Source organism: Phyllostomus discolor, chromosome 11, assembly GCF_004126475.2.
Source record: "Phyllostomus discolor isolate MPI-MPIP mPhyDis1 chromosome 11, mPhyDis1.pri.v3, whole genome shotgun sequence".
Lineage (NCBI taxonomy): Eukaryota > Metazoa > Chordata > Mammalia > Chiroptera > Phyllostomidae > Phyllostomus > Phyllostomus discolor.
In genome coordinates this window covers 56306534-56333206 of record NC_040913.2, presented here as the reverse complement: position 1 = coordinate 56333206, position 26673 = coordinate 56306534, and the positions used below count along the sequence as shown (strand labels likewise).

Genomic DNA, 26673 nt, shown 5'->3' with positions numbered 1-26673 from the left:
TATGTAGGTGAGCCTTGATGTAGGGCAGTATTTTGATTGATGTAAAGGCAAAGGAAATAGTTTGAATAAAGATGCGTGTAATAAATGTGAGTATGTGTAGACAAAGCAGCACCACAAAGCAAAGGCACTCTCAGAGCCCAAAACATGCTGCACTTAGAATCAGCTCTCTCTCACACTAACTGGGCAACAATAGGCAATGATATATGTTCTCAGAGGAAAGTTTTCTTTGTGTATTCATAGGTTGTGCTAAAGATTGAAGTAGGTAATGTTTACTAAATGTTTCTAGGTCAAATAAACATATACCAAAGCTCCATTTCCCTTTCTCTTAATGTAATGAAACATCAACTTGATATTTAGCTTTTGAACTATGGTTTGTAATTTACTTTCCAACATGGAATTGATAGATTTCTTCAAGTGTAATTTTATAAACATGTTCAGTTGTGTCTCTTCTATTTAGTTATGCATCCATGATGAAATTTGAGCACATGAGATAATTCTATAATTCATTTAAACTTTAAACTCTAGAAAATGTGTTGTTTTACTGATGCTGAGACAGAAAATTTACATCAAGTTCATTTATTCAAATATGTTAGTACATGAAAAAAGGCAACACTCCCTTTGAGGCTTTCACACTATACTACATAAATAAGAAAAATAAATCTCTTAAGAAGTGTTACGCTAAAAATAAGAAGCATTTCAAAGTGAGAGGCAATAAGCAAAGAGAAATAAGTATTCTCTTTATTTGAGAGCAAAGAGAATACCTATGTGGACACAATGATTCAGCCAGAAGCCCAATAGTATTCCAATTAGGAGACAAAGACAAGGTGTATTGATGATAAAGGGAAGGGGACCAATTAAATCAATAGAAGGAATACATTTCTATTGTGTAGATAGCATAACATAGTGGTGTTTATTTTAAAGTATGTTTCTAATTTTCAGTCTGCTAGCCATTAGTCCAGTAGTCAAAATGACTGCTTTCTTGTTATCATTGCAAATAGTTCTTTGTGGCACAATGTTGCTTTAGGTCCAGTCGAAAGGTTGTTTTTGCCATTTTTGGCATTCCAAAAGTTTGAGGCATATGATGTCCAAGGCAGTTCTTCTGGGATGGCAGCTCCAAACTCCATTTAAAGTGGTTCTGTTTACAACATTGTTTTACAGAAGTATCTTTTGGTTGCTCTTTTACATCAAAAGGTAATCTCAAAAAGTAGACATGGTCTTTTAAAGTTGTCTTCCTTTAAGTTGATCAGGGAGATACTAATTTGTTTAGCTCCATGAGCACATTTCAGAAAAATCTCAATAGGAATTTAAAGCTTTTTCTTTCTCTCAATGATCTTATTACATACCCTCCCTTCATAAAACAGCAGAGTAAGCTTCCCTACTGTTATTTAAATTAATCCCTGTTAGAAATGTCAGTAGGAATAATCTTGAATCACCTGAAGTCACAGCATTTAAAAAGCCTTCCAATACTAGACCACATTCAGTTGTTAAATTTCATTACCACACACGCACACCACTACTAAAATTCTCCATAGCAAAACTTAGAGTTTTGGATTTGGAAATTCAGAAATATAAATGAATTTCTAAGGTTAAATTTTTAAAATTAATTTTAGGTAGCATTCATCTTCTGTAGAGTAATAGTTTGGAGTTGATGGTGTTCTCTAAAATGTCACAACATCAGATCACTTTTTAGTTAACAACAACAAAAAAGAAAACATACTTCTTTTTATTCCACTGTTTAAGGAGCTAACTGCTTAGCTAGAACTTCACGTATGCCTTGAGCTACCTGCAGGCTGCCTTCAGCTTTATCTACTAACCCCTAAACCCTGTAACCCATCTTGTCAGTCAAAATGTCTTCAGAAATTCCATCCCCCATGAGGACATTTCCCTTACCTGAAACATAGTTCCTCATTCTATTATCCTTATCCTGACTGTCTCTAACTTGGCTCACATCTTATTTTCTCTGTGAAGCCTTTCATTAACCACCTGGATTAGAATGATCAGCTCTTACTATGCATTTTTATCTATACCATGCATTTTTCAGTTAGTTATGAATAATGGCCATCTTTTGGGGCCAGTAGCATTCTATAAATGAGTGTTTAAGTGTTTTATTATTGTTGATGTTTTTATCTAATCTAACTTGAAGGTTGCATAAAACTCAATTCCTTAAGGAAGAAAACACTTTAAACTTCCAGATAAATTTGGATCTTAACACTGTATTTTGCGCAGAGTTGGAATTAAAATGTTTTTAATTTGTTTTATACACATGTGCTGGAGGACTGAACTGGGATTTTTAAATTAGTAAAAATAATGGAATTTCTATGATTTACCGAATTATATTATAAAAGGAAAGACTGGTATGGATATGCACATAGTTAAGTGATGTTTTTTAATTCATTGTTTTAAAGTTTTGCTTTTCCCTTTTCTCTTGCCTTTTTTTTTTTGTCCTTTGAAACCAAGCTCACTGAGGTGTGACTGCTAACCTTCTTGATCTTGACCTCTTCAGTGACTGTAGGCTACTCTGACCCCTCTGGTTCTTTTCCAGGACACTGTGATTTTTTTCCAGCCCTAGATAAGCTACAGATCAGAAAGGCTTTTGAATCAATAACTTAATGCACTGGACAGAGCTGGAGGGTAGATGGCAGCATAGAACCTGTGGTTATAAGGAATAAGTAGTTCTCTTTGCCATTTCTAAAGGAGTGTACCCAAATGTGCCCTCTGCATAATGCTTTTCCCAGGATTTTTGTTTGTTTTGTAGAAATGAAAGGTATGGATCAGATGCCAAAGCTACAAACCACAATTCCAATTTGAGCAAAGGAAATAGAAATTAAGGACATAAGTGTACATTCAGAAGAGGTTGGGTAGGGCAGAAGGACAATTTCTTCTCCATCGGCTTCCTGACTTCTCTTCCTCTCAACAGTCGGCACCCTGAAAACATGTCTGAACAGCAAGATTGCTTATTAAATTAGCACCCTGTGTATACATAACTGTATTTGTGAAACAGTTAAGTAAAATTTAAGGAAATAGAAATAGAAAAAAAAATGAGTACACAGTCTACGGCAAATTTTTGCCTAATCTTGAGTAGATATTGCACCTTTTAAAATATGCCTTGCTTATGTACATACAGCTCCACACCCCACAGTTTGCTTTATGAGGAATGGAAACTTCTCAGTCTTTCAATTGCTATAGATTTCCTCTTTCTAAACCTTTGTCCTACTAAGCAAGATCTGTGTGTTTTCCTTTAACAAATTAGTAAGAAATAGGTCTTTTTCTCCTGCTGGCTCTAACACTTCTGCTCACCCTTTCTCACTCCTAATTGTTCATGGCCTAACCACAGTGATAGGAAAGGGGTAGTGCTTGCCACATTTCACTGTATGAGAGGGGAGGGGCAGTTGACTCTTTGTGAAATTTGTGAAAAATTATCTTTAGAAATTTTTTCAAAGCAAGCCTGAAATTAGAGCAAAAAGCAGCAATTATTTCCATAGTTCCTTTAATAAATAACCATCTAACCTCTTCTTGAACACTTTCAGTGCCAGGGGACCATGACTTTGTGGGAAATTTGCCTTTTTTTTCACTGGACAGTGAACAGGGTTGGAAATTTCTCTGTCCTTATTAATTAATATATTTACATATTAATCATTTATGTATTGAGCACCTGGACTATGACAGGCATTGTTCTAGGCACCTGTAATATAGCAGTGGCCAAATAGATGATGGTCACTTTCCTTGTTCATATTTAGTACAGGTGTCACTCTAGTTATTCGTTCTATTTCTGTATTTCAAAGCAAAATGAAACAATTTGACTATTTTTATGACAGCTTCACAAATGTTGGGAAATGAATACACTTCACCTTTAGATTAAACATTCTCTAACACAATTTTCCTGGACCTATTGTGTCAATTACACTTCTCTATCTGTTGGTGTCTTCTCATTGTGTACTTTTAATGAGTCATGGTGACCTCTTTATGGTCTGAGTATACTGAGGTCCTCAATCAGAGCCTCGTAAACACCAGCTCCATCATTTCCTTTTTTGTGTTACTTTGAGCAAGTAACATACCATTCTGTGCCTCAGTTTCTTTGTGTGTAAATAGGAAATAATAATGCCACCTATCTCAAAAATGGCTCTAAGATTAAATGAGTTAATATAGATAAAGAACTTTCTGTTTCTGTTTGAGTAGTTTCTGGACCAAAGTATATGTCTAAGACCTGACAGTTATTCTTATTGTTGTTATAATTAATATTGGATACTACTTTTCTGTTTATGCAGCCTTGTTGTTTTAGGACCCACTGGTGGTGGGAATAATGGAGAACAGTCTGATTTAGCTATAAATTCCTCTCAGTTCTTAGAAAGGAGCCTGGGACAAAGTACACATTTAAGAAACACTTGCTAAATAAGCAAGTTAAGTATCTTGGTTTTAAAAATTACTTTTAAGCAGAACATGAGAAGAATTTTTCCTCCTATTTTCCAAAGCAAAATGATCTATTCTTATAGCTATATTGTTGAATTTTTGTGATTAAATTGCCATTAAGAAATTGTTTAAGGAAATTGTTATAATCAACCATTCATTTTAAACCTTAAACAAAAATGGTGAAGAGGCATAATTTTTTGGTGATAAAATATACAGAAGGTTTGGGATCTCAATTGTACATATACCTAGTCAAAACTGAACTATGAATTAGAGACTAAATTTTATATCATCCTTTATGAAACTTCTACATTGATATTCATTTTTTTGTTTTTTCTTTTCATAACATCTCACATAAATGTATTTCCCTTCTAGTTGAAAGTGTCTATGTCTGCTGTGACAAATAGATATTCCTGAATGCCTCCTTCTTCCTTCCCCTTACCCTGCTGCTCTGGAGGTTTTGGATGATTGGCATTGGTCATGACTCTTGTGTCTTCCTAGAAGAATTTGGAAGACAAGTGTCTGAGACAGAAACTTAGAAGGAACAGTCATCAGATATTTGCACCTTCTTTAAATGGAAGTAGCCTTTAAAAATTTGTCAGAACCACTTCCAACTATTCACAAAAACAACTCTGCCCATTGGGTGGAGATCTCTGCGCAGTTCTAGATGTGAACAGGAAAAACCAGTTTTATACTTGCTCTGAAAAATACTATTATTCAAATGTGTGAGCCTCAACTCTGGAAAATGTATTGATTATTGTCATGTGCAATTAATTTTCTTGATTTTAGCCACTATCTGCATGAATTTCTTATACTACCTCTAGGGAAATGTTTCCTGATCCTAAAGCAAATTTGTGCTAAAAAAAACTGAAAATCCTTTTTTCAATGGGAGAATCAGCAGTACCTGTAGGATCTTACTTAGAATTGACATTTCTCTATTGTAAGTTTGTTCCTGTTTATTTTTAAATTTTATTTTTATTTTGCTGTAAAGAAAAGGTGATATTCAGTTTCAAACATTAAAAGTGTACAAGTTACTTTGTTACAATACAATTAAATATGTATACACACGCACACACACAAAGAAAATACTTTTTTGTTATGTAAAGGAACCAGTATACCATTCTATAATTTCTGTTACAAAAACATATCAAAGTACACATCTAGCATAATTCATTTTCTCTTGGATAATGCAGTTTGATATACACTGATTAGAACACTATTTTCACTGAAAGGGCTTTGACACTGGATTTTATTAAAGAGTACTGCACTTTAATTTCAACAGATCTTCTAGATTCTTTAACTTCAAACTATTTGTCATGCTAATCCTCAATTTCAAATAATATATTTACAGCTGGAGAGTGTAAATATTTAACATGTTTATATTTAACATGGCCTGCTGTAGATTTTACTGTCTGGAAATTCTGTGAATGAGTTAATAGTAGTTGTTTTTCAGATTCCTCACATGTAGGGAATCCCATTTCTAGTTTCTGAAAGGAGAAATGAATCACACTTTGTAGTGCTTTAACTGAATATGTTAAGTTTAACATATGCAATATAACACTCCAAGCCTTAGACATTTTTTCTATAGTCTAATTTTCTATTGTTATATAATTGTTTGAGAAGAGATTTGCGATATCTAATTATAATTTTAGATTTTTTTATTTTTCCCTGAAGTTCAGTTTTTGCTTTGTGTATTTGAAGCTCTGTCATAGATGTGTGAATATCTAGGATTGTTATGTATATTAATAAATTGACTCCTCTACAATTATGAAATGATCCCATTTTATCCAACTTAAGATCCTTTATCCAGAAATCTGTTTTTGCCTTTATTAATATTATTATTAACATTGTTTATTGCTTCTTACCCTTTTAATTTTAATAGCTCTACTAAAGTATAATTGTGATGATATATTCTGTACATATTTAAAGTGTACAATTTTATGAATTTTGACATAAGAAACCATCAGTGTTTGTTTTCTTCTTATTGAATTTTAAGTCTTTACATATTTGTGGAGCCTTTAATCAGGTATAAAATGAAAAAATATTTTCACATAGTCTGTGACTTGTCCTTTTGTTCTCTCAACAATTTCTTCTGGAAATAAGTTTTGTATTTTTATGAAGTTCAGTTTATCAATTTTTTCTTCAGTAGATCATGCTGTCCTGTTTAAGAATAGGACCGGGTATATAAAAAACCAGGAGACCAGGGTAAAATGAAAATTTAGAGCCTAGTTTTAAAAAATTATTAAGAATATCACACCCTGACCCATTTGGCTCAGTTGGTTGGGCATCATCCAGCAAAGCAAAATACTGCCAGTTCAATAGTTCAATTCCCAGTCAGGGCGCATGTCTAGATTGTGGGGTCAGCCCCTGGTCAGAGTGTGAATGAGAGGCAATTGATCGATGTTTCTTACATCAGTGTCTCTCTCTCTCCCCTTCTCCTACCCTTCCGTCCTCTATAAATAAATAAATAGATAGATAAACTAACAAACAAACAAATAAATAAAGTTTAGAAAAAGAATTTCAAGATAGTGTCAGCAGGGTATTAAACAAAGTATGTGGCCTTTTTAATAGCATATGTAATATGTATTTGAGTACATATAAGATCTATCTAGAAAATGTCCAACCATTGTTAATATAATGAGAATAGGTTGTGCAACATCAATGTAACCTTGCAGCCAAGGAGAATGGACTAGGATGAGCATGCATGAACAATGACTTCACTGTACTAGTCAGTGGGGGTGGTAGATGCCCTTGAGTAAGCATGTGTACTGTGTGGCTACCGCATTCAAAATGACTGAGTGAGTAGAGCAATGTATCTGCATGAAATTTTGTGTTAAGCTTGAACATTCCTCCATGGAAACTACTGGGGTGATTCAGAAGGCTACAGCTATGGGAAACTGGTGGTTGGCAGCTTCATCATGACAATTGCCACATTGTGCCTGTTTATGCATCACATCTCATGCAGAGTTTTTTTTGGCAAAACATCAAATCACCCAAGTGACTTGGCCCCCCTATAGCCCAGATTTGGCACCCTGTGACTTCTTGCTTTTCCGGTAACTGAAATCACCTTTGAAAGAGAAGACATTTCAGACCATCAATGAGAGTCAGGAAAATATGATGGCTCAGCTGATGCAGATTGGTAGAACTGTGTGAGGTCCCAAGGTGCCTACTTTGAAGGGGACTGAGGTGTCATTGTCCTATGTACAATGTTTCTTGTGTCTTGTATCCTCAATAAATGTATTTGTTTGTCAGAATATATGGATGGATACTTTCTGGACAGACTCATAGTATTCCATTTATCCCCTCCTATTTTTGTATTTGTTGTTGTCAGACATTTTGTTTTAATGTTTTATGAAACCCACATTATATAGTTATTATTTTTGTTTATTCAGTCCATTGTCTTTTAAAGATATGTAAGTAACAAGAAAAAAAATATATATATTGACTTGTATATTTACCACCTCCAGGATTCTTTGTTCCTTGGTTTAGACCCATATTTTTTATATGGTATAATTTTTTTTGCTCCCAAATGACTTCCTTTAATATTTCTTTTAGTGAAGGTCATCTGATGATATTCTATTTCTGTATGTTTTTAAATACCTATTTTAGCTTTGTTTTTGAAAGGTATGTTCACTTTCTTTAGAATTTGGGGACATTATTTTATTTCAGTATGTTGATGATGTTACTTCATTGTCTTCTTACTTTAGTTGGTACAAACAAGATATCTGCTGTACTATCTTTTTTCCTGTGTATATACTGTCACTTTCCCATTGTGGAGGAAAGAAGAGATTGTCTCTTTATCACTGGTTTGAGTATTTTCACTATGATGTGTCTTCATATAGTTTTCTTCATGTTCCCTTTATATGGAGTTTGGATCTTTGGTGTTACGGTTTTTACCAATTTGGAAATTATTCAGCCATTTCTTTCAAACATTTTTTCTTATCATCTTAACACTCTCTTTGGAGACACCAATTCATATATACATATATATGGTCATTTGAAGTTATTCCACAGCTCCCTGTAGCTCTGTGAATTTTTTTGAAATTCTCTTTTCTCTGTGGGTTTCATTTGGAACCATTTGTATTGCTGTATTTTTAAGTTTACCACTTACATTTTTCAATTTCTAATAAAAAATCTATCTTGTCCAAATTATATTTTTCATTTGGCAAGTTGTGATTTTCATCTATAGAAGTTGATTTTGGGCCTTCTTTATATTTTCTATGTCTGTATTTAACATTTTGAATGCATGGAATATGGTTATTATGACTGTTTGGCTGTCCTTATCTAATATTTCTTAAAGTTCTTTGCCTACTCTGTTTTCCATTCTGTACTTTACATCCCCATGGCTATTCTGTAACTCCTTGTACTTCTTAATCCCCTCACCTCTTCATCCATTCCCCCACAATCCCCTCCCATTTGGCAACTATCAAAATGCTCTCTGTATCCATGATTCTGTCTCTGTTCTTATTGTTTGCTTAGTTTGTTTTTTAGATTCAATTGTTGATAGATTCAATTATTGAATTTATTGACACTTTATTGTTCATAGTTTTTATCTTTTTCTTTTTCTTAAATAAGTTTTTTTAACTTTTCGTATAATAGTGGCTTGACGATGATGAATTCCTTTAGTTTTTTGTCTAGGAAGCTCTTTATCTGCCCTTCAATTCTAAATGACAACTTTACTGGGTAGAATAATCTTGGCTGTAGGTCACTGCTTTTCATGACTATGAACATTTTTTGCCAGTCCCTTGTAGCCTGCAAAGTTTCTTTTTAGAAATCAGCTGACTATCTTATGGCAACTCTCCTATAGGTAACTAACTTCTTTTATCTTGCTTTTAAGGTTTTCCCTTTATCTTTAACCTTTAGCATTTTGATTTTGATGTGTTTTGTAGTGGGCCTCTTTGCATCCATCTAGTTAGAAACTCTCTGTGCTTCCTAGGCTTGCCTGTCTATTTCCTTCACCAAATTAGGGAAATTTTCTTTCATTATTTTTTTTCAAATAGATTTCCAATTTCTTGGTCTTTCTCTTCTCCTTCTGTCACCTCTATGATACAAATGTTGGAGTTCTTCAAGTTGTCCCAGAGGTTGCTTATACTATCTTCATTTTTTGGACTCTTTTTTCTTCTTATTGTTCTGATTGGTTGCTGTTTGCTTCTTACATTACAAATCACTGATTTGATTATTGGCTTCATCCATTCTACTGTTGTTTCCCCATAAATTGTTCTTTATTTCAAGTGTGTATCCTTCACTTCTGACTGGATATTTTTTATGCTGCTGATGTCTTCACTAAGTTCCTTGAGCATTCTTATAACCAGTGTATGAGCTCTGCGTCTGATAGATTGCTTATCTCCATTTTGTTTAGCTCTTTATCTGGAACTTTGATCTGTTCTTTCATTCAGGCCATGTATCTTTGTCTCCTGATTTTGGCAGCCTCCATCTATTAGATAGAGCTGTTTTGATTCCATATCTTCATAGCATGGCCTAATGTACCAGGTATACTGTAGGGTCCAGTGGCACAGATCCCACCCTATCACCCAAGCTGGGCATTCTAGGTACACTGTTTGTGTGGGCTTAGTACACCCTCTTCTTGTAGTTGAGCCTTGTATGCTGTTAGCAGATCAATGGGAGTGATTTACCTAGGCCAGTCAGCTGCAAGTATTGGCTGTGACACTTAACACCAATTTCCAGCCTCTGTTGAAGGATCAGCTATGCAGGGACAAGGTGTTGGTTCTCCAACATGGTTTGTAGCTGCCCACTGGGTGTGCTGGGTCAAGTTTGACTCATTGATTCTGCAACTTGGTTCAGTTTACATCTCACTGTTTCTTTTTTTTTATGCTAGGTAATTATTTATTATTTATTGAATTTTACTTTGTTGGGTGCTTGATATTTTTGTGTTCCTATAAACATTCTTGAGCTTATTCTGGGATGTGGTTAAATACTTGGAAACAGTACCTGTACTATTTTCAGTTATTCTTTCTGAATTTGTTAGGAGAGAGTGAATTAGTGATCATATAAAGCTAATTATTCCCCACTTGATGCAAGACCCTTATTTATACTCTGTTCTATTGCCCATGAATTATGAATTTATTTATTTTATATGTGAATAGGTACTATTTCAAGTCCTGTGTGTGTCTGAAGAAGTGCCACCTATAAACTCTAATTCTCACAGTTGGTTTTCCCCAGACTGGAGTGGTTTCCTCACATAAAATTGCTGATCAGTACACAGCTGAATACCCAAGGGAATCTTCTGCAGATCATAGATGTTTTCTATCTCTACAGTTCTCTCTTCTTAAGTACATTTTACAGTGTCTACCTTGGTCTCCTGGGAGTCTCCACTCCATCTTCTCAATTTACAGAGTCTACTGGGGTTAACTCCTTCATCATGTCCTGGTATCTCTGTCAAGGCTTTAAACTTAGGCAATAGTAAGGCTCACATTTCCCCCCATTTCTCAGAGACCACTGTCCTTCATTTTCTGATGGCCCGGTCCTAAAAAATTCAATTTGTAAATTATTTTTCTTCTATTTTATCAGGATGGGGGGTGACGGTCTGGTCTTTGTTATTCCATTTGTAAAGTTTGCACAATTATTGACCTCTCTTAGATTATGGTGTACTACTCTTATGATTACTCTTATAACTTTCATACTCTTTTTCACTCATGGTTCCAGCATTGAAATTTGTTTGTTTTGGTATTATGCAACTACAAAATATTAACAAATAGTAATAATATTCTTGTCCCTTTATTCCTCAAGCCATTTAGTTATATTTGATTAGCCTCATACTTTATGAAGAGCAATATGAGGATGATTAATATTTACAATATGAAGTTATGTCTCAACATAATGTTATCTGTGTTTTGAGTTTTGCTTGCTTTTCTTATGTCTTCATTTGTTGGTTTCAGTTTTATATCACATGTATGAGTGAAATCATATGGTTCTTAACTTTTTCTGTCTGGCTTATTTCACTTAACATGATATTCTCAAGGTCCATCCATGTCATTACAAATGGCTGTATTTCATTTTATGTCTGAGTAGTAAACCATCATATATATGCAGGATTGCCTATTAAATTTAAATAATGTAATTTTGGTCACTTATATGGCAAAGTAAATAGTTTGTCTTCATCTTTACTATTTGTTGGCTATGCATACATGTGTGTGTTTTTCTTTATTGTGACAAGATATCACAAGTTATACATAGAACTTATGAGTGTTTTGATATGGTCCAATTTTCTTTCACAATCAGTTATTACAAAGGCATTCTACAGTAGTTATGGCCATAGTGGTTTTCTTAGTAATAAAAAAGTTCTGTAGTAGGCAGTAGAAAGAAGATTGTTAGCTAAACATTTATAGACTGTCTGAATAAACATGGAATATTCTGATCATTTAATACTTAGTTATGTGTATTTATTGCAAATATATTGCTAAAATTTTGAATCCTCTTTTGAGTTTCTTACCTAAAAACAGCACTAGGAACACAAATGCCAGAGTTAAATATAATAATATCTAGATAGCAATTACATTAGTATATCTCAGATTCTACTCTTTCTGTGCCGATAGCATTTGAAAATTTAAGTAAAATGCTTACCTATTTGCTTAGTAGTCTAAGAAATATTATGCACTTTGCCATCTGGCAGCATAGTCCTTCCTAATATTTATGCTAATATGAAGAAGAAGATACAAAATATCTTCAAAATAATACTGTTTCTTTTTAATAGTTGGTGTCATTGACATATTAATGAAGAATATGAACATTAATAATGTCCTCATATTGTAAGTGCAGCAGTTGCCATGCAGAGTGACATATCAGTACATTGAATGAGACAGAGCATAGCACTTCTTTGCAAAGGTACTTATATGTTCTGGCATGGAGCAAATAAAGTCATTCACAAATTAAGAATCCCTGACAGTATATTATCAGGAAAGCTTTTTCTGGATGTAATAACAACAATGAATTGACTTGGATACCAAATGTTGTTATTAAAGGACACATTTTTCTTAATTATTTACAAGAATTTTCTAGATTGCCTTTATAATTATATACTTAACATAATTTCATTTTTTAAATATTTATTTTAAATTTAGATGGAACACATTAATGGATTGAAGCACACAATGTTTTATGATATAATTGTTCATCTTTGTAAGAGATGAATAAGTATGTTAGAACAATAGATTTTCATCATATTATTGTCCAATTCTGGATTGGATCATGTGGGGAAAATAGTAGCTCTGAAGTGTCTTAAATGTGTTAGAATATTACAATTAGAGAAACTCTCTGGAAAGCATTATTGAAAAGAGGTTCTTTTCTAACTGAACTCCAAATATTTGCTTTCATTTGTAGCCTGTTGAATATATATATTCATAAAACTAGCAAAGAGTTCAACCCTATGCTAGGAATCCCAAGATGCCACTGTTAGGTCTGCCTGTTCCTTGGAACTTATGGCAATAATTAAGCAAGATATTTACTGCCTGCCTTCCCTTTACCGATGTTCTCAAACATTTTCCACAAGAAGAGGTTTTGCTTGCTTTTGTTTTCTTAATACTTTACCTAGAGGGAATTTTTGGAAGGCCAAAAAAGAAGAAAAATGTAAAAAAGTATTGGAGTTTCCATTTCAAAACCCACATTTATCTTTATCTCAAGTATTCTCAACTTCTCCAATTCTTAAATAAGATATTTAAAATTGCATTTTGGCTTGAATGCCTTTTAAGACTTGTATATAGACTCTTAAAATATAAAATAAAATGAACATAGTTCAATAGATATTTGTCAAGCATCTGCTCTGTGCAAAGCATAATGATAAGCTACTTTGAATAATATATGATGCAGATTATCAAGAGATTAATAATATATTTGAAACGAGGAAGATGTGTAACACCAAAAATTTAACACATGATTAATTGGCATAAAGCTATACCACAGGTTCTCCCAATCTCTCTTCAATAGAGAGCAAGCCATTTGAGGGCAAAAACTGTTTTTATTTTTTTAATGCAAGATTTTATCCTTAGTGTCTATAGACATAGGATTCTGATAGTCAAAGGTGTAGACATTACTCTACGCTGTAGATTCAGCAATTAAAATGTAATATGCATGATAATGCATTGGATTGAAGTGGTGGGTTGGCAAAGATTTTGAAATGGCCAAACCAATGTTTCTAGATGTATGGGGCTTTCAAGGTAGCATAGGGTCAATCCTTGTGAGAAACTAAATGGCATCCTAAAGAATTAAAAGAAGAAGATATAGCAAATTTTTACATTCTTTTAGTTTTATTTATCATTTTCCTTAGCTCTCCAACCCACCCTTTTTCTCAACCCTTTGGAAGAGTTCCTGGGCATGGTTTATTTTTATGATTGAATAATATGATAATTTATGGCTTTGAGTAAATTATTCACAATACTATTTTCTGTAACCAGAAATCTATTTTCTGTGCCAAAATCTATTTAGATCAACCACAAAAATGTATGTTCCAAAAGTTGCCTTTTTCCCTGTAAAAAACATGCAATTTTCCATAGGTAACAGAAGTGACATCAAGAACCTACACTGACAACCAATTAGTACTGAGATTTGTATGTAAATAAACATAATATGTGGATATGTATATATTTATATATTTACTATTAAAACATGCATATTGTACATCTTTCCATTGATTAATAATGATTAAAATGTATACATCATCCTCTAGGTTATCCTGATTTCTCTCTTTTGTCAGTATTACACATTGGATGTAAACAATTCGTGATAGTGATTGATTTAAATTGACCCACTTCTGAGAGGGTGATTGTGTTAATTAAAAATGTTGAGTATTTTTTCCCTGTATCTGAAGGCAGTTGCACTGATTTGTATTTCTTTCAGTTCTGAGTGTTGAGGCTAATATAAATATGAAACATTTTTTCTTGGTTTACGTGCACATTAGTTTTCATTATTTCTATTTTAACTAATATCAGAGAGCATAGAACAGAGTTTCACACAAACATTATCCACAAAATATTTTTAGAAAAATAAGTGGGCACAGGAAACATAAAATAAAAGAATAATAGAAGAGAAAATTGAGTTCTGACATTCTAAGTTTTCTTATTTTATTTTTTAAATATATTTTATTGATTATGCTATTACAGTTTTCCCAAATTTTCTCCCTTTGCTCCCATCCATCTGGGATCCCCTTTCCTTCCAGCAGTTCCCCCATTAGTTCATGTCCAGGAGTGGTGCATATAAGATGGTGCATATAAGTTCTTTGGTTTCCCCCTTTACTATAATATTCTTAACATCCTCCTACCTATTTTGTACCTACCAATTATGCTTCTTAATCCTTGTACATTTCCTCACATTTTCCCCCTTCCCTCTCCCAGATGTAACCTTCCAAATGATCTCCGTATCTATGATTCTGTCTTTTCCTGCTTGCTTGCTTAGTTTGTTTTTTTAGATTCAATTGTCAATGTTGTGGATGTGTTGCCATTTTAATGTTCACAGTTTTGATTTTCTTTTTCTTAAATAAGTCCGTTTAACATTTCATGTAATAATGGCTTGGTGATGATGAACTCTTTTAGCTTTACCTTATCTGGGAAGTACTTTTTCTGTCTTTTCATTCTAAATGATAGCTTTGCTGGATAGAGTAATCTAGGTTGGGGGTCCTTTCTTTTCATCACTTTGAATACTACTCACCAGTCTCTTCTTGCCTGAAGTTTCTTTTGAGAAATAAACTGATAGTCCTATGGGAACTCCTTTGTAGGTAACTCTCTGCTTTTCTCTTGCTGTTTTTATGATTCTCTCTTTATCTTTAACCTTTGGCATTTTAATTATGATGTGTCTTTGTGTGGTCTTTTTTGGGTCCACCTTGTTTGGGACTCTCTGAGCTTCCTGAACTTGTATGTCTATTTCATTCACCAAATTGGGGAAATTCTTTTTCATTACCTTTCAAATCAGTTTTCAGTTTCTTGGTCTTCCTCTTCTCCCTCTGGCATCCCTGTGATTTGGATGTTGGTACATTTGATGATGTTCTGGAGGGTTCTTATGTTATCCACATTTTTTTTTGAATTCTTGTTTCTTCTTGCTCTTCTGGTTTAATGCTTATTTCTTTCTTATGTTCCAAATCATTGATGTGAATCCTGGCTTCCTCTCCTTTACTGTTCATTCCCTGTAGGTCTTCTTTATTTCTCTTAGTGTAACTTTCATTTCTTCCTTAGTGTAACTTGCATTTCATTTCATTTCACTTAGTGTACATTGTTGCCATACTCAAATGAGTTTTTTGAGGTGTTTTGAACTTTGTTTCTGATAGGTTGTTTATCTCAATTTCATTTACTTATTTTTCTGCTTTTTTTTTCTATTCTTTCATTTGGGCCATATTTCTTTGTCACCTCAATTTGACAGCCTCCCTGTGTTTGTTTCTGTCTATTAGGCAGAACCGTTTTGACTCTCTGTCTTAGTAGCATGGCCTATTGTAGAAAAGGCACCTGTAAATTGTGTGGGGCAGAGCCTTAGGTAATTACCAGGGTGGGACAATCTGCTTCACCAATTTGTGGTGGGAGGGTTCAAAGAAAAGACAGTGCTGCTGCCAGGCTTCTGGATGTTTGATGGCACTTGTCCCATTTCTAGTCACTTCACCCATTCTTATATGTGACTAATGCCCTCCCAGCTGTTGCCCTGGTGGTGAATCCCAGACTGGGTGGGTTTGCATACTTCTAAGGCTGTGCAGGCCAGTTTTCATATTTTCTTAAGAAGAGTGGTATATTTAATGCATTAATGTTTTGAAAGAGAATGAGGACTCTAGCAATTTTATGAATTGAAAAATATTTTGCAGTTTTACATGGCTAATTAAAATGTAGGTATGGGACTTTAGATATTTTTTCATTCTCCAATTATTAATTGGAAGTCTGACTTGTAGAAGTTTGGGATGCATCTGTATATTGAGTACAAACTTTTTTCCTGGTGGAAGTTATATTTAACATTCATAAAAGAATGTCACCAAACCTTCTCATCCCATCAGTTTAATGAAAAAAGTGAGTATATATCTCAAAATAAGTTCATTGCATACCTGTAACCTACTATACACAGTACATACATGAAGCTGAGTTACACCTTCTCTTTGCCTGACTGCACATAACTGATGTGCTTGTTTTCTCAGTAAAATTGTTTGTTTGATTTGGTTTTTGCTATGTTTATTTGGTTGCATACATTTGATGTGAGGGAAATTAAAAAAAAATTTACTTATTTGAAAGAATGACCTTCACCTATAAAGGGCCACATTGCATAATGGCCAATTTTATAATAAAGTATCATAGTGAAGGTTTTCATTGATTTTGACCATGCACAAAAATAAACTAATAAATCGAATATTTGAAAATTTGGGGCAACCAGTTAATCTACAACCATAATATGTGTTTAGGTTATTTTCATATATGTGTGCATATTTCTTTGCAAGTGTAGATGAGATATTCATATTCATATCTAGATTAATAGATTTTTCTTAACATTTTTTCATTTTCATTATAAAATTAGTTTATCATCATTATAGTATATTTTGCAAGTAATAAAATGTTGAAAAATAAGTGTTTCAACTATCAAAACAGTTATATTTAACATTTTGGTATCTTCTTTCTCATTATTATTTTTCTCTATGGAAAGTATTTTTTTATATGGCCATGCTCATGTTATATACATGTGTATTATTACATAAAACTTAGTAACACAGAAGAATTTTTATTGTTTTTGTTAACTTTAATATATTTTATTGATTATGCTATTACAGTTGTCCAATTTTTCCTCCCTTTTATTCACCTCTGCCCAGGACCCAGCCACCCACCATCATTCACCTACCTTAGTTCACGTCCATGGGTCATATATAAGTTCTTTGGCTTCTCCATTTCCCATACTGTTCTTAGCTGCCACCTGTCTATTTTGTACCTACCATTTATGCTTCTTATTCTCTGTACCTTTTCCTCCATTCTTCCCATCCCCTCTTCTGCTGATAACCCTGCATGTGCCCACCATTTCTGTGATTCTGTTCCTGTTCTAGTTGTTTGCTTAGTTCATTATTTATTTATTTATTTATTTTTTTAGGTTTGGTTGTTGATAGTTGTGAGTTTGTTGTCATTTTACTGTTCATATTTTTTATCTTCTTCATTTTCTTAGATAAGTCCCTTTAACATTTCACATAATAAGGACTTGATGATGATGAACTTCTTTAACTTTACCTTATCTGGGAAGCACTTTATCTACCCTTCTATTCTAAATGATATCTTTGCTCCATGCTAAATGATATAGGATGTAGGTCTTTGCCTTTCATGACTTTGAATACTGCTTTCAAGCCCCTTCTTGCCTGCGAGGTGTCTTTTGAGAAATCAGCTGATAGTCTTATGGGAACTCCTTGGTAGGTAACTCTCTCCTTTCCTCTTGTTGCTTTTAAGATTCTGTACTTATCTTTAATCTTGGGTAACTTAATTATGATGTACCTTGGTGCGTGCTTCCTTGGGTCTAACTTCTTTAGGGCTCTCTGAACTTCTTGGACTTCCTGGAAGTCTATTTCCTTTGCCAGAATAGGGAAGTTCCCCTTCATTATTGTTCAAATAAGTTTCCAATTTCTTGGTCTTCCTCTTCTCCTTCTGGCACCCCTATGATTCAGATGTTGGAATGCTTAAAGTTGTCCCAGAGGTTCCTAAGCCTCTCCTCATTTTGGCGGGGGGCGGGGGGGATTCCTGTTCCTTCATTCTGTTCTGGGTGAATGTTTATTCCTTCCTTCTGCTCTAAACCATTGATTTGAATCCCCATTTCCTTCCCTTCACAATTGGTTTCCTGTGTATTTCAATTTTTTCACTTTTCATAGCCTTTGCTTTTTCCTCTATTTTGCAACCATACTCAACTATTTCTGTGAGCATCCTGATTACCAGTGTTTTTGAACTCTGCATCTGATAGGTTGGCATCTCTTCATCACTTAGTTGTATTTTTTCACCAGGGCAGTATAACCCACATGGCTGTGTTGTGGCACTGTCTGTGGGGAAGTGATTTGAGAGGGAACGATGCTGCTTACTCAGCTCTAGGCCAGCTCTCAGGCAAGTTCCCCAGTACCTACAAGAAAATTGGGCCGTTATTGTTCTGATTCCCCAGGTTGGCAGTTTTGTGTATGTTCTAGGACCCTGTAGGTCTCTCCAATGAACTTTCCTGTGGGGCTGGGAATTTCTTCTGATGTCTCAATTCCCACAGGTGTTTTCACTCGCAGGTTTTGAGGCTTTATTTCCCTGTGCTGGAATCCTGGTTTTCGTGGTCTGTACTGATCTCCAGTTTTTCTTCCTGGTTTATCTAAATTTAAATGTGGGACCACCTGCTCCATCATCAGCTGTCACCTCACCAGCCCAGTCTTCCAACCACCACCTTGCTGCTAGTCATCTCCACCTTGGCCGCCTATCTCCTTCCCTCCTACCGGTATGGATGAATATTTCTTCTTCAACTCCTTGGTTGTTGGACTACCATACAGTTCAATTTTCTGTCAGTTCTGGTTGTTTTTTGTTTTTAAATGTGTTCTTGTCCTTCTTTTGGTTGTGCGAGGAGACAAAGTGGTGATTGTGGTTTTTTGTTTTGTTTTGTTTTGTTTTTAATGTAAGAAGTCTGGAAAGGACAATTACCTGGTCAAAAATCATGAACATTTTTAGGGCTTCATTGTGATTGCCTTCCTGGTTTTCTTGTTCCAATTTTCAATCCTACCAGAAATATGTGAAATCATAAATTACCTTCTTATCAGAATCCATCTTAGACTTATATATTTTATAGCTCCTATTTATCTAGACCCTGGAGATGTAATGGTGAGCAATACCATATATTTAAATTTTCTTTTTGAAACTTATATTCCTGTTTGGAGACTGACATCAATTATATAATTGAACAAATAAATGTGGAATTAAACCACAGATTATAAAGAAAAATACTAAATCAGTTTAATCTTTTGGATGTAGATTGCATTATGTATCTTGCAATGTATTAAAAACATTTCAAAATGAAATAAATTTGATGTTTAAAAGATGTTACACCTATGAAAATGATGCCATAAAAGGAGGAATTCCTCAAGGAGGAATCTAACCTTGTCTGAGGTATTAGAAAAGTGCAGTAGAGAAGTGCTGATAGAGCCGAACTGAGAAAGAGGAAGAAGAGTTAATTAGACAAAGATGTATGCGAGCGGTTGTGTGTGCACAGATGTGCAAAGGCATCTTTACACAATTAACCATATTTAAGACAGGTAAGGTTAAGGGAATGGAATAACTGTGGAAGATTGTAGAATATTTGTAGGCAGCCCACAGTGACCTGGGTTGGGCTACAAGCAGGGAATGGTGTGGGAGCAGTAGAAAACAAAGCCTGATGGGTAAGTTGAGGCCCCACTCCTGTGGGGTTTGTGAGTAATTGAGCCTGCAGCAAAGAGTTCCTATGTATTTCTGGATTTGATGGATTGGAACAGGCATAGTGCAGATAGAAACACTCCCTAAAAGAGACCCTGAGGCGCTTAACTACTGCGAGCAGTGAAAATGGAAAAAAAGAAAAAGAATAAGGGAGATTGTGAACACAGCATCTGTAGAAACTGGGTGGAATAAAAAAAGGCAAGCATGATCTTAATCTTTAAGGGTCAAATACTGTTAATAAGAATAGTCATATCTGGGATAGAAATACATTTTGGATGGAATGATGGAATTGGAGTTGAGAGAATTGAGGTGAAAATAATATTGGAGCAAATTTAAACTTTCAGTATTATATTTGTAATTTGGGTGAGGGTTTCATCGGTAGAGAGGTTTCTTTTTTTTTTAGTTTTAAACAATTTATTATTGTTGTTCAGTTACTGTTCTATCTTTTTCCTGATTGCTGTCTTATACCCTATACCCTTCCTCAATCCCACAGTCAATTGTCCATACACATGCGTCCTCTATTCATGTTCCTTTGTTTGCCCCTTCCTTTTTTTTTCCTCCGTTACACCCTCCCACCTCCTTTCTGGTCACTGCCAGTTCGTTCTTTATTTCCAAATCTCCAGTTATATTTTGCTCATTTGTTTGTTTTCTGAATTAGGTTCCACTTATAGGTGAGATCATATGGTATTTTTTTTTTTCACTGCCTGGCTTATTTCACTTAGCATAATGCTCTCCAGTTCCATCCATGTTGTTGCAAAGAGTAGGAGTTCTTTCTTTCTACTACATTGTGTAAATGTATTACAATTTTTGATCCACTCATTTACTGATGGGCACTTAGGCTGTTTCCAGCACTTGGCTATTATAAATAATGCTGCTATGAACATTGGGATGCATAGATTCTTTTGACTTGGTGATTCAGGACTCTTAAGGTATAATTCCAGCAGTGGAATCATTGGATCAAAAGGCAGTTCCATCTTTAGTTTTTTGAGGGATTACCATGTTGTTTTCCACAGTGGCTATACCAGGCTACATTCCCACCAACATTGTACTAGGCTTCCCTTTTCTCCACAATCTTGCCAGAACTTTTTGTTTGTTGATTTGTTTATGATAGCTACTCTGACTTGTGTGAAATGGTATCTGATTGTTGTTTTAATTTGCATTTCTCTAATAGCTACTGACATTGAGCATTGTGTTATGTGCCTAAGGGCCCTCTTTATGTCCTCCTTGGATAAGTGTCTGTTTAGGTCCTTTGCCCATGTTATAATTGGATTGTTTGCCTTCCTGGTGTGGAGTTGTGGGAGTTCTTTATATATTTTTGAGATCAAGCTTTATCTGAGGTATCATTGGCAAATATGTGTTCCCTTATGGTTAATACACTTTCCATTTTATTGATTTTTTTAGCTGTGTTGAAACTTTTTAGTTTGATGTAGTCCCATTTGTTCATTCTTTTCTTTATATCCCTTGCCCTACGGGGTGTATTGGTGAAAATACTGCTGTGTGGGATATCGGAAATTTTCCTGCCTATGTTTTCCTCTAGAATTTTTATGGCATCATGATTTATATTTAAGTCTCTTATCCATCTTGAGTTTATTTGTTGTATGGTATACATTGGTGGTCTAGCTTTATTTTTTTGCATGTACTTGTTCAGATCTCCCAACACCATTTATTGAAGAACCTACTTTTTCTCCATTTTATGTTCCTGCCCCCTGTGTCAAATATTAACTGACTATATTGACATGGGTGTATTTCTGGGCTCTCTATTCTGTCCCATTGGTTTATGTGTCTGTTCTTATGCCAGTACCAGAATGTTTTGATTATAGTGGCCTTGCAATATAATTTGATATCAGGAATTGTTATCCCTTCTACTTTGTTCTTCCTTCTCAAAATTGCTGAGGCTATTTAGGGTCATTTTTCAACTCTTGTAAATTGTTGAAATATTTGATCTAGGTTTGTGAAATAAGTCATTGATATTTTGATAGGAATTGCCTTGAATCTATAGATTGCTTTGGGTAGTATGGGCAATTTAATGATGTTAATTCTTCCAATCCATGAATACAGTATATACTTCAATTTATTTGTGTCTTCTTTAATTTCTTTCTTCAGTGTTCTTTAGTTTTCTGAGTATAGGTCTTTAACCTCCTTAGATAAGTTTACTGCTAAGTATTTTATTTTTCTTGTTGCTATCATATATGGGATTTTTTCCTAATTTCTGTTTCTGATGTTTTATTGTTGGTATAAAAATGCCTTCGATTTCTGAATATTGACATTGTATCTCACTGTTCTGCCAAATTCACTTATTAGGTCGAGTAGTTATTTGGTGGAGTCTATAGGGTTTTCTATGTATACTATCATGTCATCTGCAAACAGTGACAGCTTTATTTCCTCCTTTCCAATTCGGACATATTTTATTTCTTTTTCTTATCTGATTGCTGTGGCTAGAATTTCCAATACTATGTTGAATAGAAGTGGTGATATTGGACACCCTTGTCTTATGCCTGATCTTAGAGGGAAAACTTTTTGGTTTTGCCTGTTGAGAATGATGTTTGCTTTGGGTTTCTCATATATGGCCTTTATTACTTTGAGGCATGCTATCTCTAGTCCCACTTTGCTGAGTATTTTTTATCATAAATGGGTGTTATGCTTTATCAAATGTTTTTTCAGCATCTATTGGTATGACCATGTAGTTTTTGTCTTTTATATTAGGTGGAGTATTACATTTATTGTTTTGTATATATTGTACCATCCTTGCATCCCTGGGATGAATCCCAGTTGATTATGGTATATGATTTTTTTAATGTATTGCTGGATCCTGTTTGGGTAGAGAGATTTATTGGAACCATTACATGGCTCATTGGAATGCAGCCAGTGAAAAAGCGGGTGGATCTTAGACTAGATTTTCAAGAACTTTGATCCTTTCTGTTTGGATGTGATTGCTTTATGTCACAGATTTAGCTTCAGTCATGCATGATTGGGGTTTAGGTGCAGATATGGTTGATCTTTACAAACCTAGATTAAGAAAACAAACCAAATGGTTTGAATTTTATTTTAGGTTTTTAGAATGGTTTAATTCAATTGTTGAGTTTATAGAGGCAATATAGTGTACTAGTTAAGTGGGCAGGGTCATATTAAATCCCAGCTTTGCATTTATTAGTTATGTATTATTTGTTAAATCACTTAATTGCCCCTGACTTCACTTCCTTCTGAAGTGAAGCCCAATCTTCAGAAAGGACTTCCTATTAAGTAATTTGTGGTGAGAATGCAATGAATTAATATTGTAATGTGCTTAGAACAGTGCCTGACACCTGAGAAGAACACAATCAATGTTATTATGGTTTTGAAACAGAAAATATCAAATAATGTGATACTAGATAAATAGAAATTTATTTTGTAGGTTTTCTTGAATTAAATGAAAGGTGAAAAACACAATTTCTTGTTTTACTTAAGTTTCCTTATCAGAAATGAGGTTTAGTAAAATAAGGCCCTCTTAGGATAATGTCCCTAGGTTCATCCATAGGGACATAAATGGCAAGATTTTCTTTCTTTTAAAGCTAAATAATATTTCATTGTTGTGTTTGTGTGTATACATATTTACTTGTTAATGGGCACAAGTTGTTTCCATATCTTGCATAGTGTGAATAATGATGCAACCCATAAGAATGGGGATGCAGATATCTCTTTGAGGTCCTGGTTTCATTTTCTTCAGATAAATACCCAGAAGTGGAATTGCTATATTATATGGTAGTTTAATTTTTGATTTTTTGAGGTACCTCTATAATTTTTTTCTACAATGCTTGCACCAATTTACATTTATGCCAAAAGTGCATGAGGGTTCCCTTTGCTCTACATTACTTGTTATGATCTTAGGCTTTCTTCTTAATAATATAGAAAAAAACATAAAAGAAGGGTTCTCTTTGTATAGGTGTGAGGGAGTTTGCATTTTCTTATTGATTTGCCTGACATAGTTCATTGAAATTCAGAAGATATAGTAGGTAAAATAGACCACTGTTTATTATAAGTGATACAGAACATCAAGGTTCTATAGAAAAACTGTCGATCTCAAAATTTTCTGTTTTCATGGCAATTAAGAATTTATCCCCCTTCTCCTGCCTTTTTGCTTTTGATCTTTTCTGTGCTCCATTTCCAGTGACAAGCAAAAATCTGATGCAGCAAACCTAAAAAAAAAGAAGGTCTTAGTACTTAGAGGGCTGATTGCCCAGTCAGGTTTTACTGAGTATTGGGAAGTCTAGGGTGTAAGAGTAATTTTTTTTCACTCATGAATATCTTGGAATGATGTGATATTTTAAAGTTATATACTACAGAATAAGCAACATGTGTAACACAATCTAATAATCACTTAGATGTTTCTTTTTAAAATCCCAGCCTTCTAAAAGTACTTATACTTGAATATCTAATCACACTGGTTTATGATATTGTGGTGTTCATGCATTATTTTTCACATTTTTATAATACTATACTATCTTTGAAGAAAATCTGTGTACCATGAAGTCATTTTCAAGTTATTAGTTTTATCAGATGCACAAAGAAACAGATACTAGCATTTTTTAAAATTTTTTTAAGATTTTATTTATTATTTATTTTTAGAGAGAGAAGGGAGGGAGAAAGAGAGAGAGAGAGAAACATCAATGTGTGGTTGCTGGGGGTCATGGCCTGCAACCCAGGCATGTGCCCTGACTAGGAATCGAATCTGTGACACTTTGGTTCGCAGCCCCCTCTCAATCCACTGAGCTATGGCCAGCCAGGGCTTGCATTTTTAAAAAAATTAAAAGCACTAAACAAAGGCTAAGAATATTCTGGTTTTGAACAGCTTTCTTTTTGTATTATTTTTGCATATGTATTTTGTGTTCAGCTTTTTGCAAGTCCACAATTTTTTAACTTGTAATATAGAAAAGATTATTTTTTTATTATTTTTATTGACTTTATTTGGGTGACATGATTAATAAAATTATATAGGTTTCAGATGTACAAGTCTATGATATAAATCTGTATATTATATTGTATGTACACCTCCCCAGTGGGGGTAATGGTAGGAGACTTGACTTAGAGAGGTAACTACAATTTTTCTATCAATTACAAGATACTAGACTTCATCATTCTGTAACATCCAATTGTTTTGACAGCATGATCACATTTGCATATCCCATTCAGCAGTTGTGGAGATGCCAGTTGCCATGGCGAAGATTATGATACCCCACAAATCTAGTTTGATTTGGCAATAGCCTTTGAAAAGCCACATGCAAATATTTATTTTCAAAGGTATAACTAATTGTTTTTGAAGCACTGGATCACTATAGTGGTTATCTTTTCAATAAATCATTAAATGAGAATGTTATTATGCAATTTCCCTTATTGTTTTAATAAACTTTCACTGTGCTCTACCTCAAGACCTTTTGGCCAAGAATCAAAAACCACATTATATAATTTAACTCTCCTTTTTCTATTAAAAATGAGATTATCTATTTAATTTGTCTGATTTGTCCAGATTGTTGTCAGAGCTGACCTCACAGTGTAGGTTTGTTATGGGTTCTCTCCCTGAGTTCAGAAGTCAATTTTCCCATTTTCCTATGATTCTTCCATTCAAGTCAGGGTGACCCTTTATACATCAAGGAAACATTTTCCATATTGGGGCTTTTTCTAAGAGTGTTTATCAGAATTCTAGCATGAACTTTTTTTTTTAATATAGGTCTTTCACGTTTGGGGATTATTTGTTAAATTAAGTTTAAAAATCCATTAAAAAACCTTTACTATGGTTTGTTTGAGCCAGAAGTTTGTAAAACCCTTGTACTGCCATCCTGAATGATATTAGCTTAAACTATTAAATTAATTAGTTTAGGACTTCAGTAATAATTAAACTAATGGAGTAAGTAGTTTAATTGTTTTAACTAAAAATTTAATACGTGTATTAGTTTAATAAAATGATTTATTTTACGCAGCTGGCAAATGCAGCTTATAACAGCATATTCTTCACCTTTTATGATTAGTATACTTCAAGTTTGATAAATACAGGGAAGTCTGAGAGACAGAAGATATAAGACTATTCTTCTATAAAATACCCTCTTATTTCTGAAAAAGAAAATAAAACAGAAAAGAAAAAAATTTGACACATGTGAGGCTTATGATAACTATGTTTGCCTTTCAGATCCCCAGCTCAAGGGTATAGTGACAAGGTTATATTGCAGGCAAGGCTACTACTTGCAAATGCACCCTGATGGAACTCTCGATGGAACCAAGGATGACAGCACTAATTCTAGTAAGTGAAAACCTCAGGCCTCCAGTTAACATGGTTGGTAGAAGATACACTGCTACTTAAATGATTTTTAAAAGTACATTTGCAAATATTTGGTTATGTTCACTCATTTTTACAATGTTACATAGTAGAATGACTTTCACAGTTCTACTTGGACCACATAGATGAAAATATTAATAGTGTAACAAAAGATATTTCTATTAATATTTTGAGTTTTTCCAACAATTGTTATAACTCACATATTATTGTTACTTTTAACCTCAGGGCCATAAAAGTCAAATAACTACACGAGAGCATGCAGATTAAAGTTGATTACATGTTTATTTTGAAAGTGTTATTTTATCAGGCCTATAACTTATTAATGATTATTATGAAAATGCAAAAGCTACAAGGATTAGTTATTTTAAATAATAAAAAATTTAATTTTTAATATTTTTGGCATTCAGCAAAAAAAGATCTATCTTTATAGAGAGGACAGAAAAGCTGTGTGCCTCTAAATACTTTGTATATAGTGTTTAACTATGTTATAGAACTGGCTATGTGACATGTTTTAGTAAAAAGACACATGCTTCCTATTGTATTAATGTCTTTCTTCATTTTACTATTTATTTATATACAATTTTTCTTTGT

At 33.9% G+C, this 26673-nt stretch overlaps 1 protein-coding gene across 1 annotated transcript in view; it reads left to right on the top strand.

Annotated features, from left to right (window-relative positions):
- Positions 1–26673, top strand: part of FGF14 (fibroblast growth factor 14) — a 215646-nt gene that overhangs the window by 27523 nt on the left and 161450 nt on the right. The window contains 1 exon segment of the mRNA XM_028526713.2: positions 25936–26046. Coding sequence (XP_028382514.1) covers positions 25936–26046 — 111 coding nt within the window.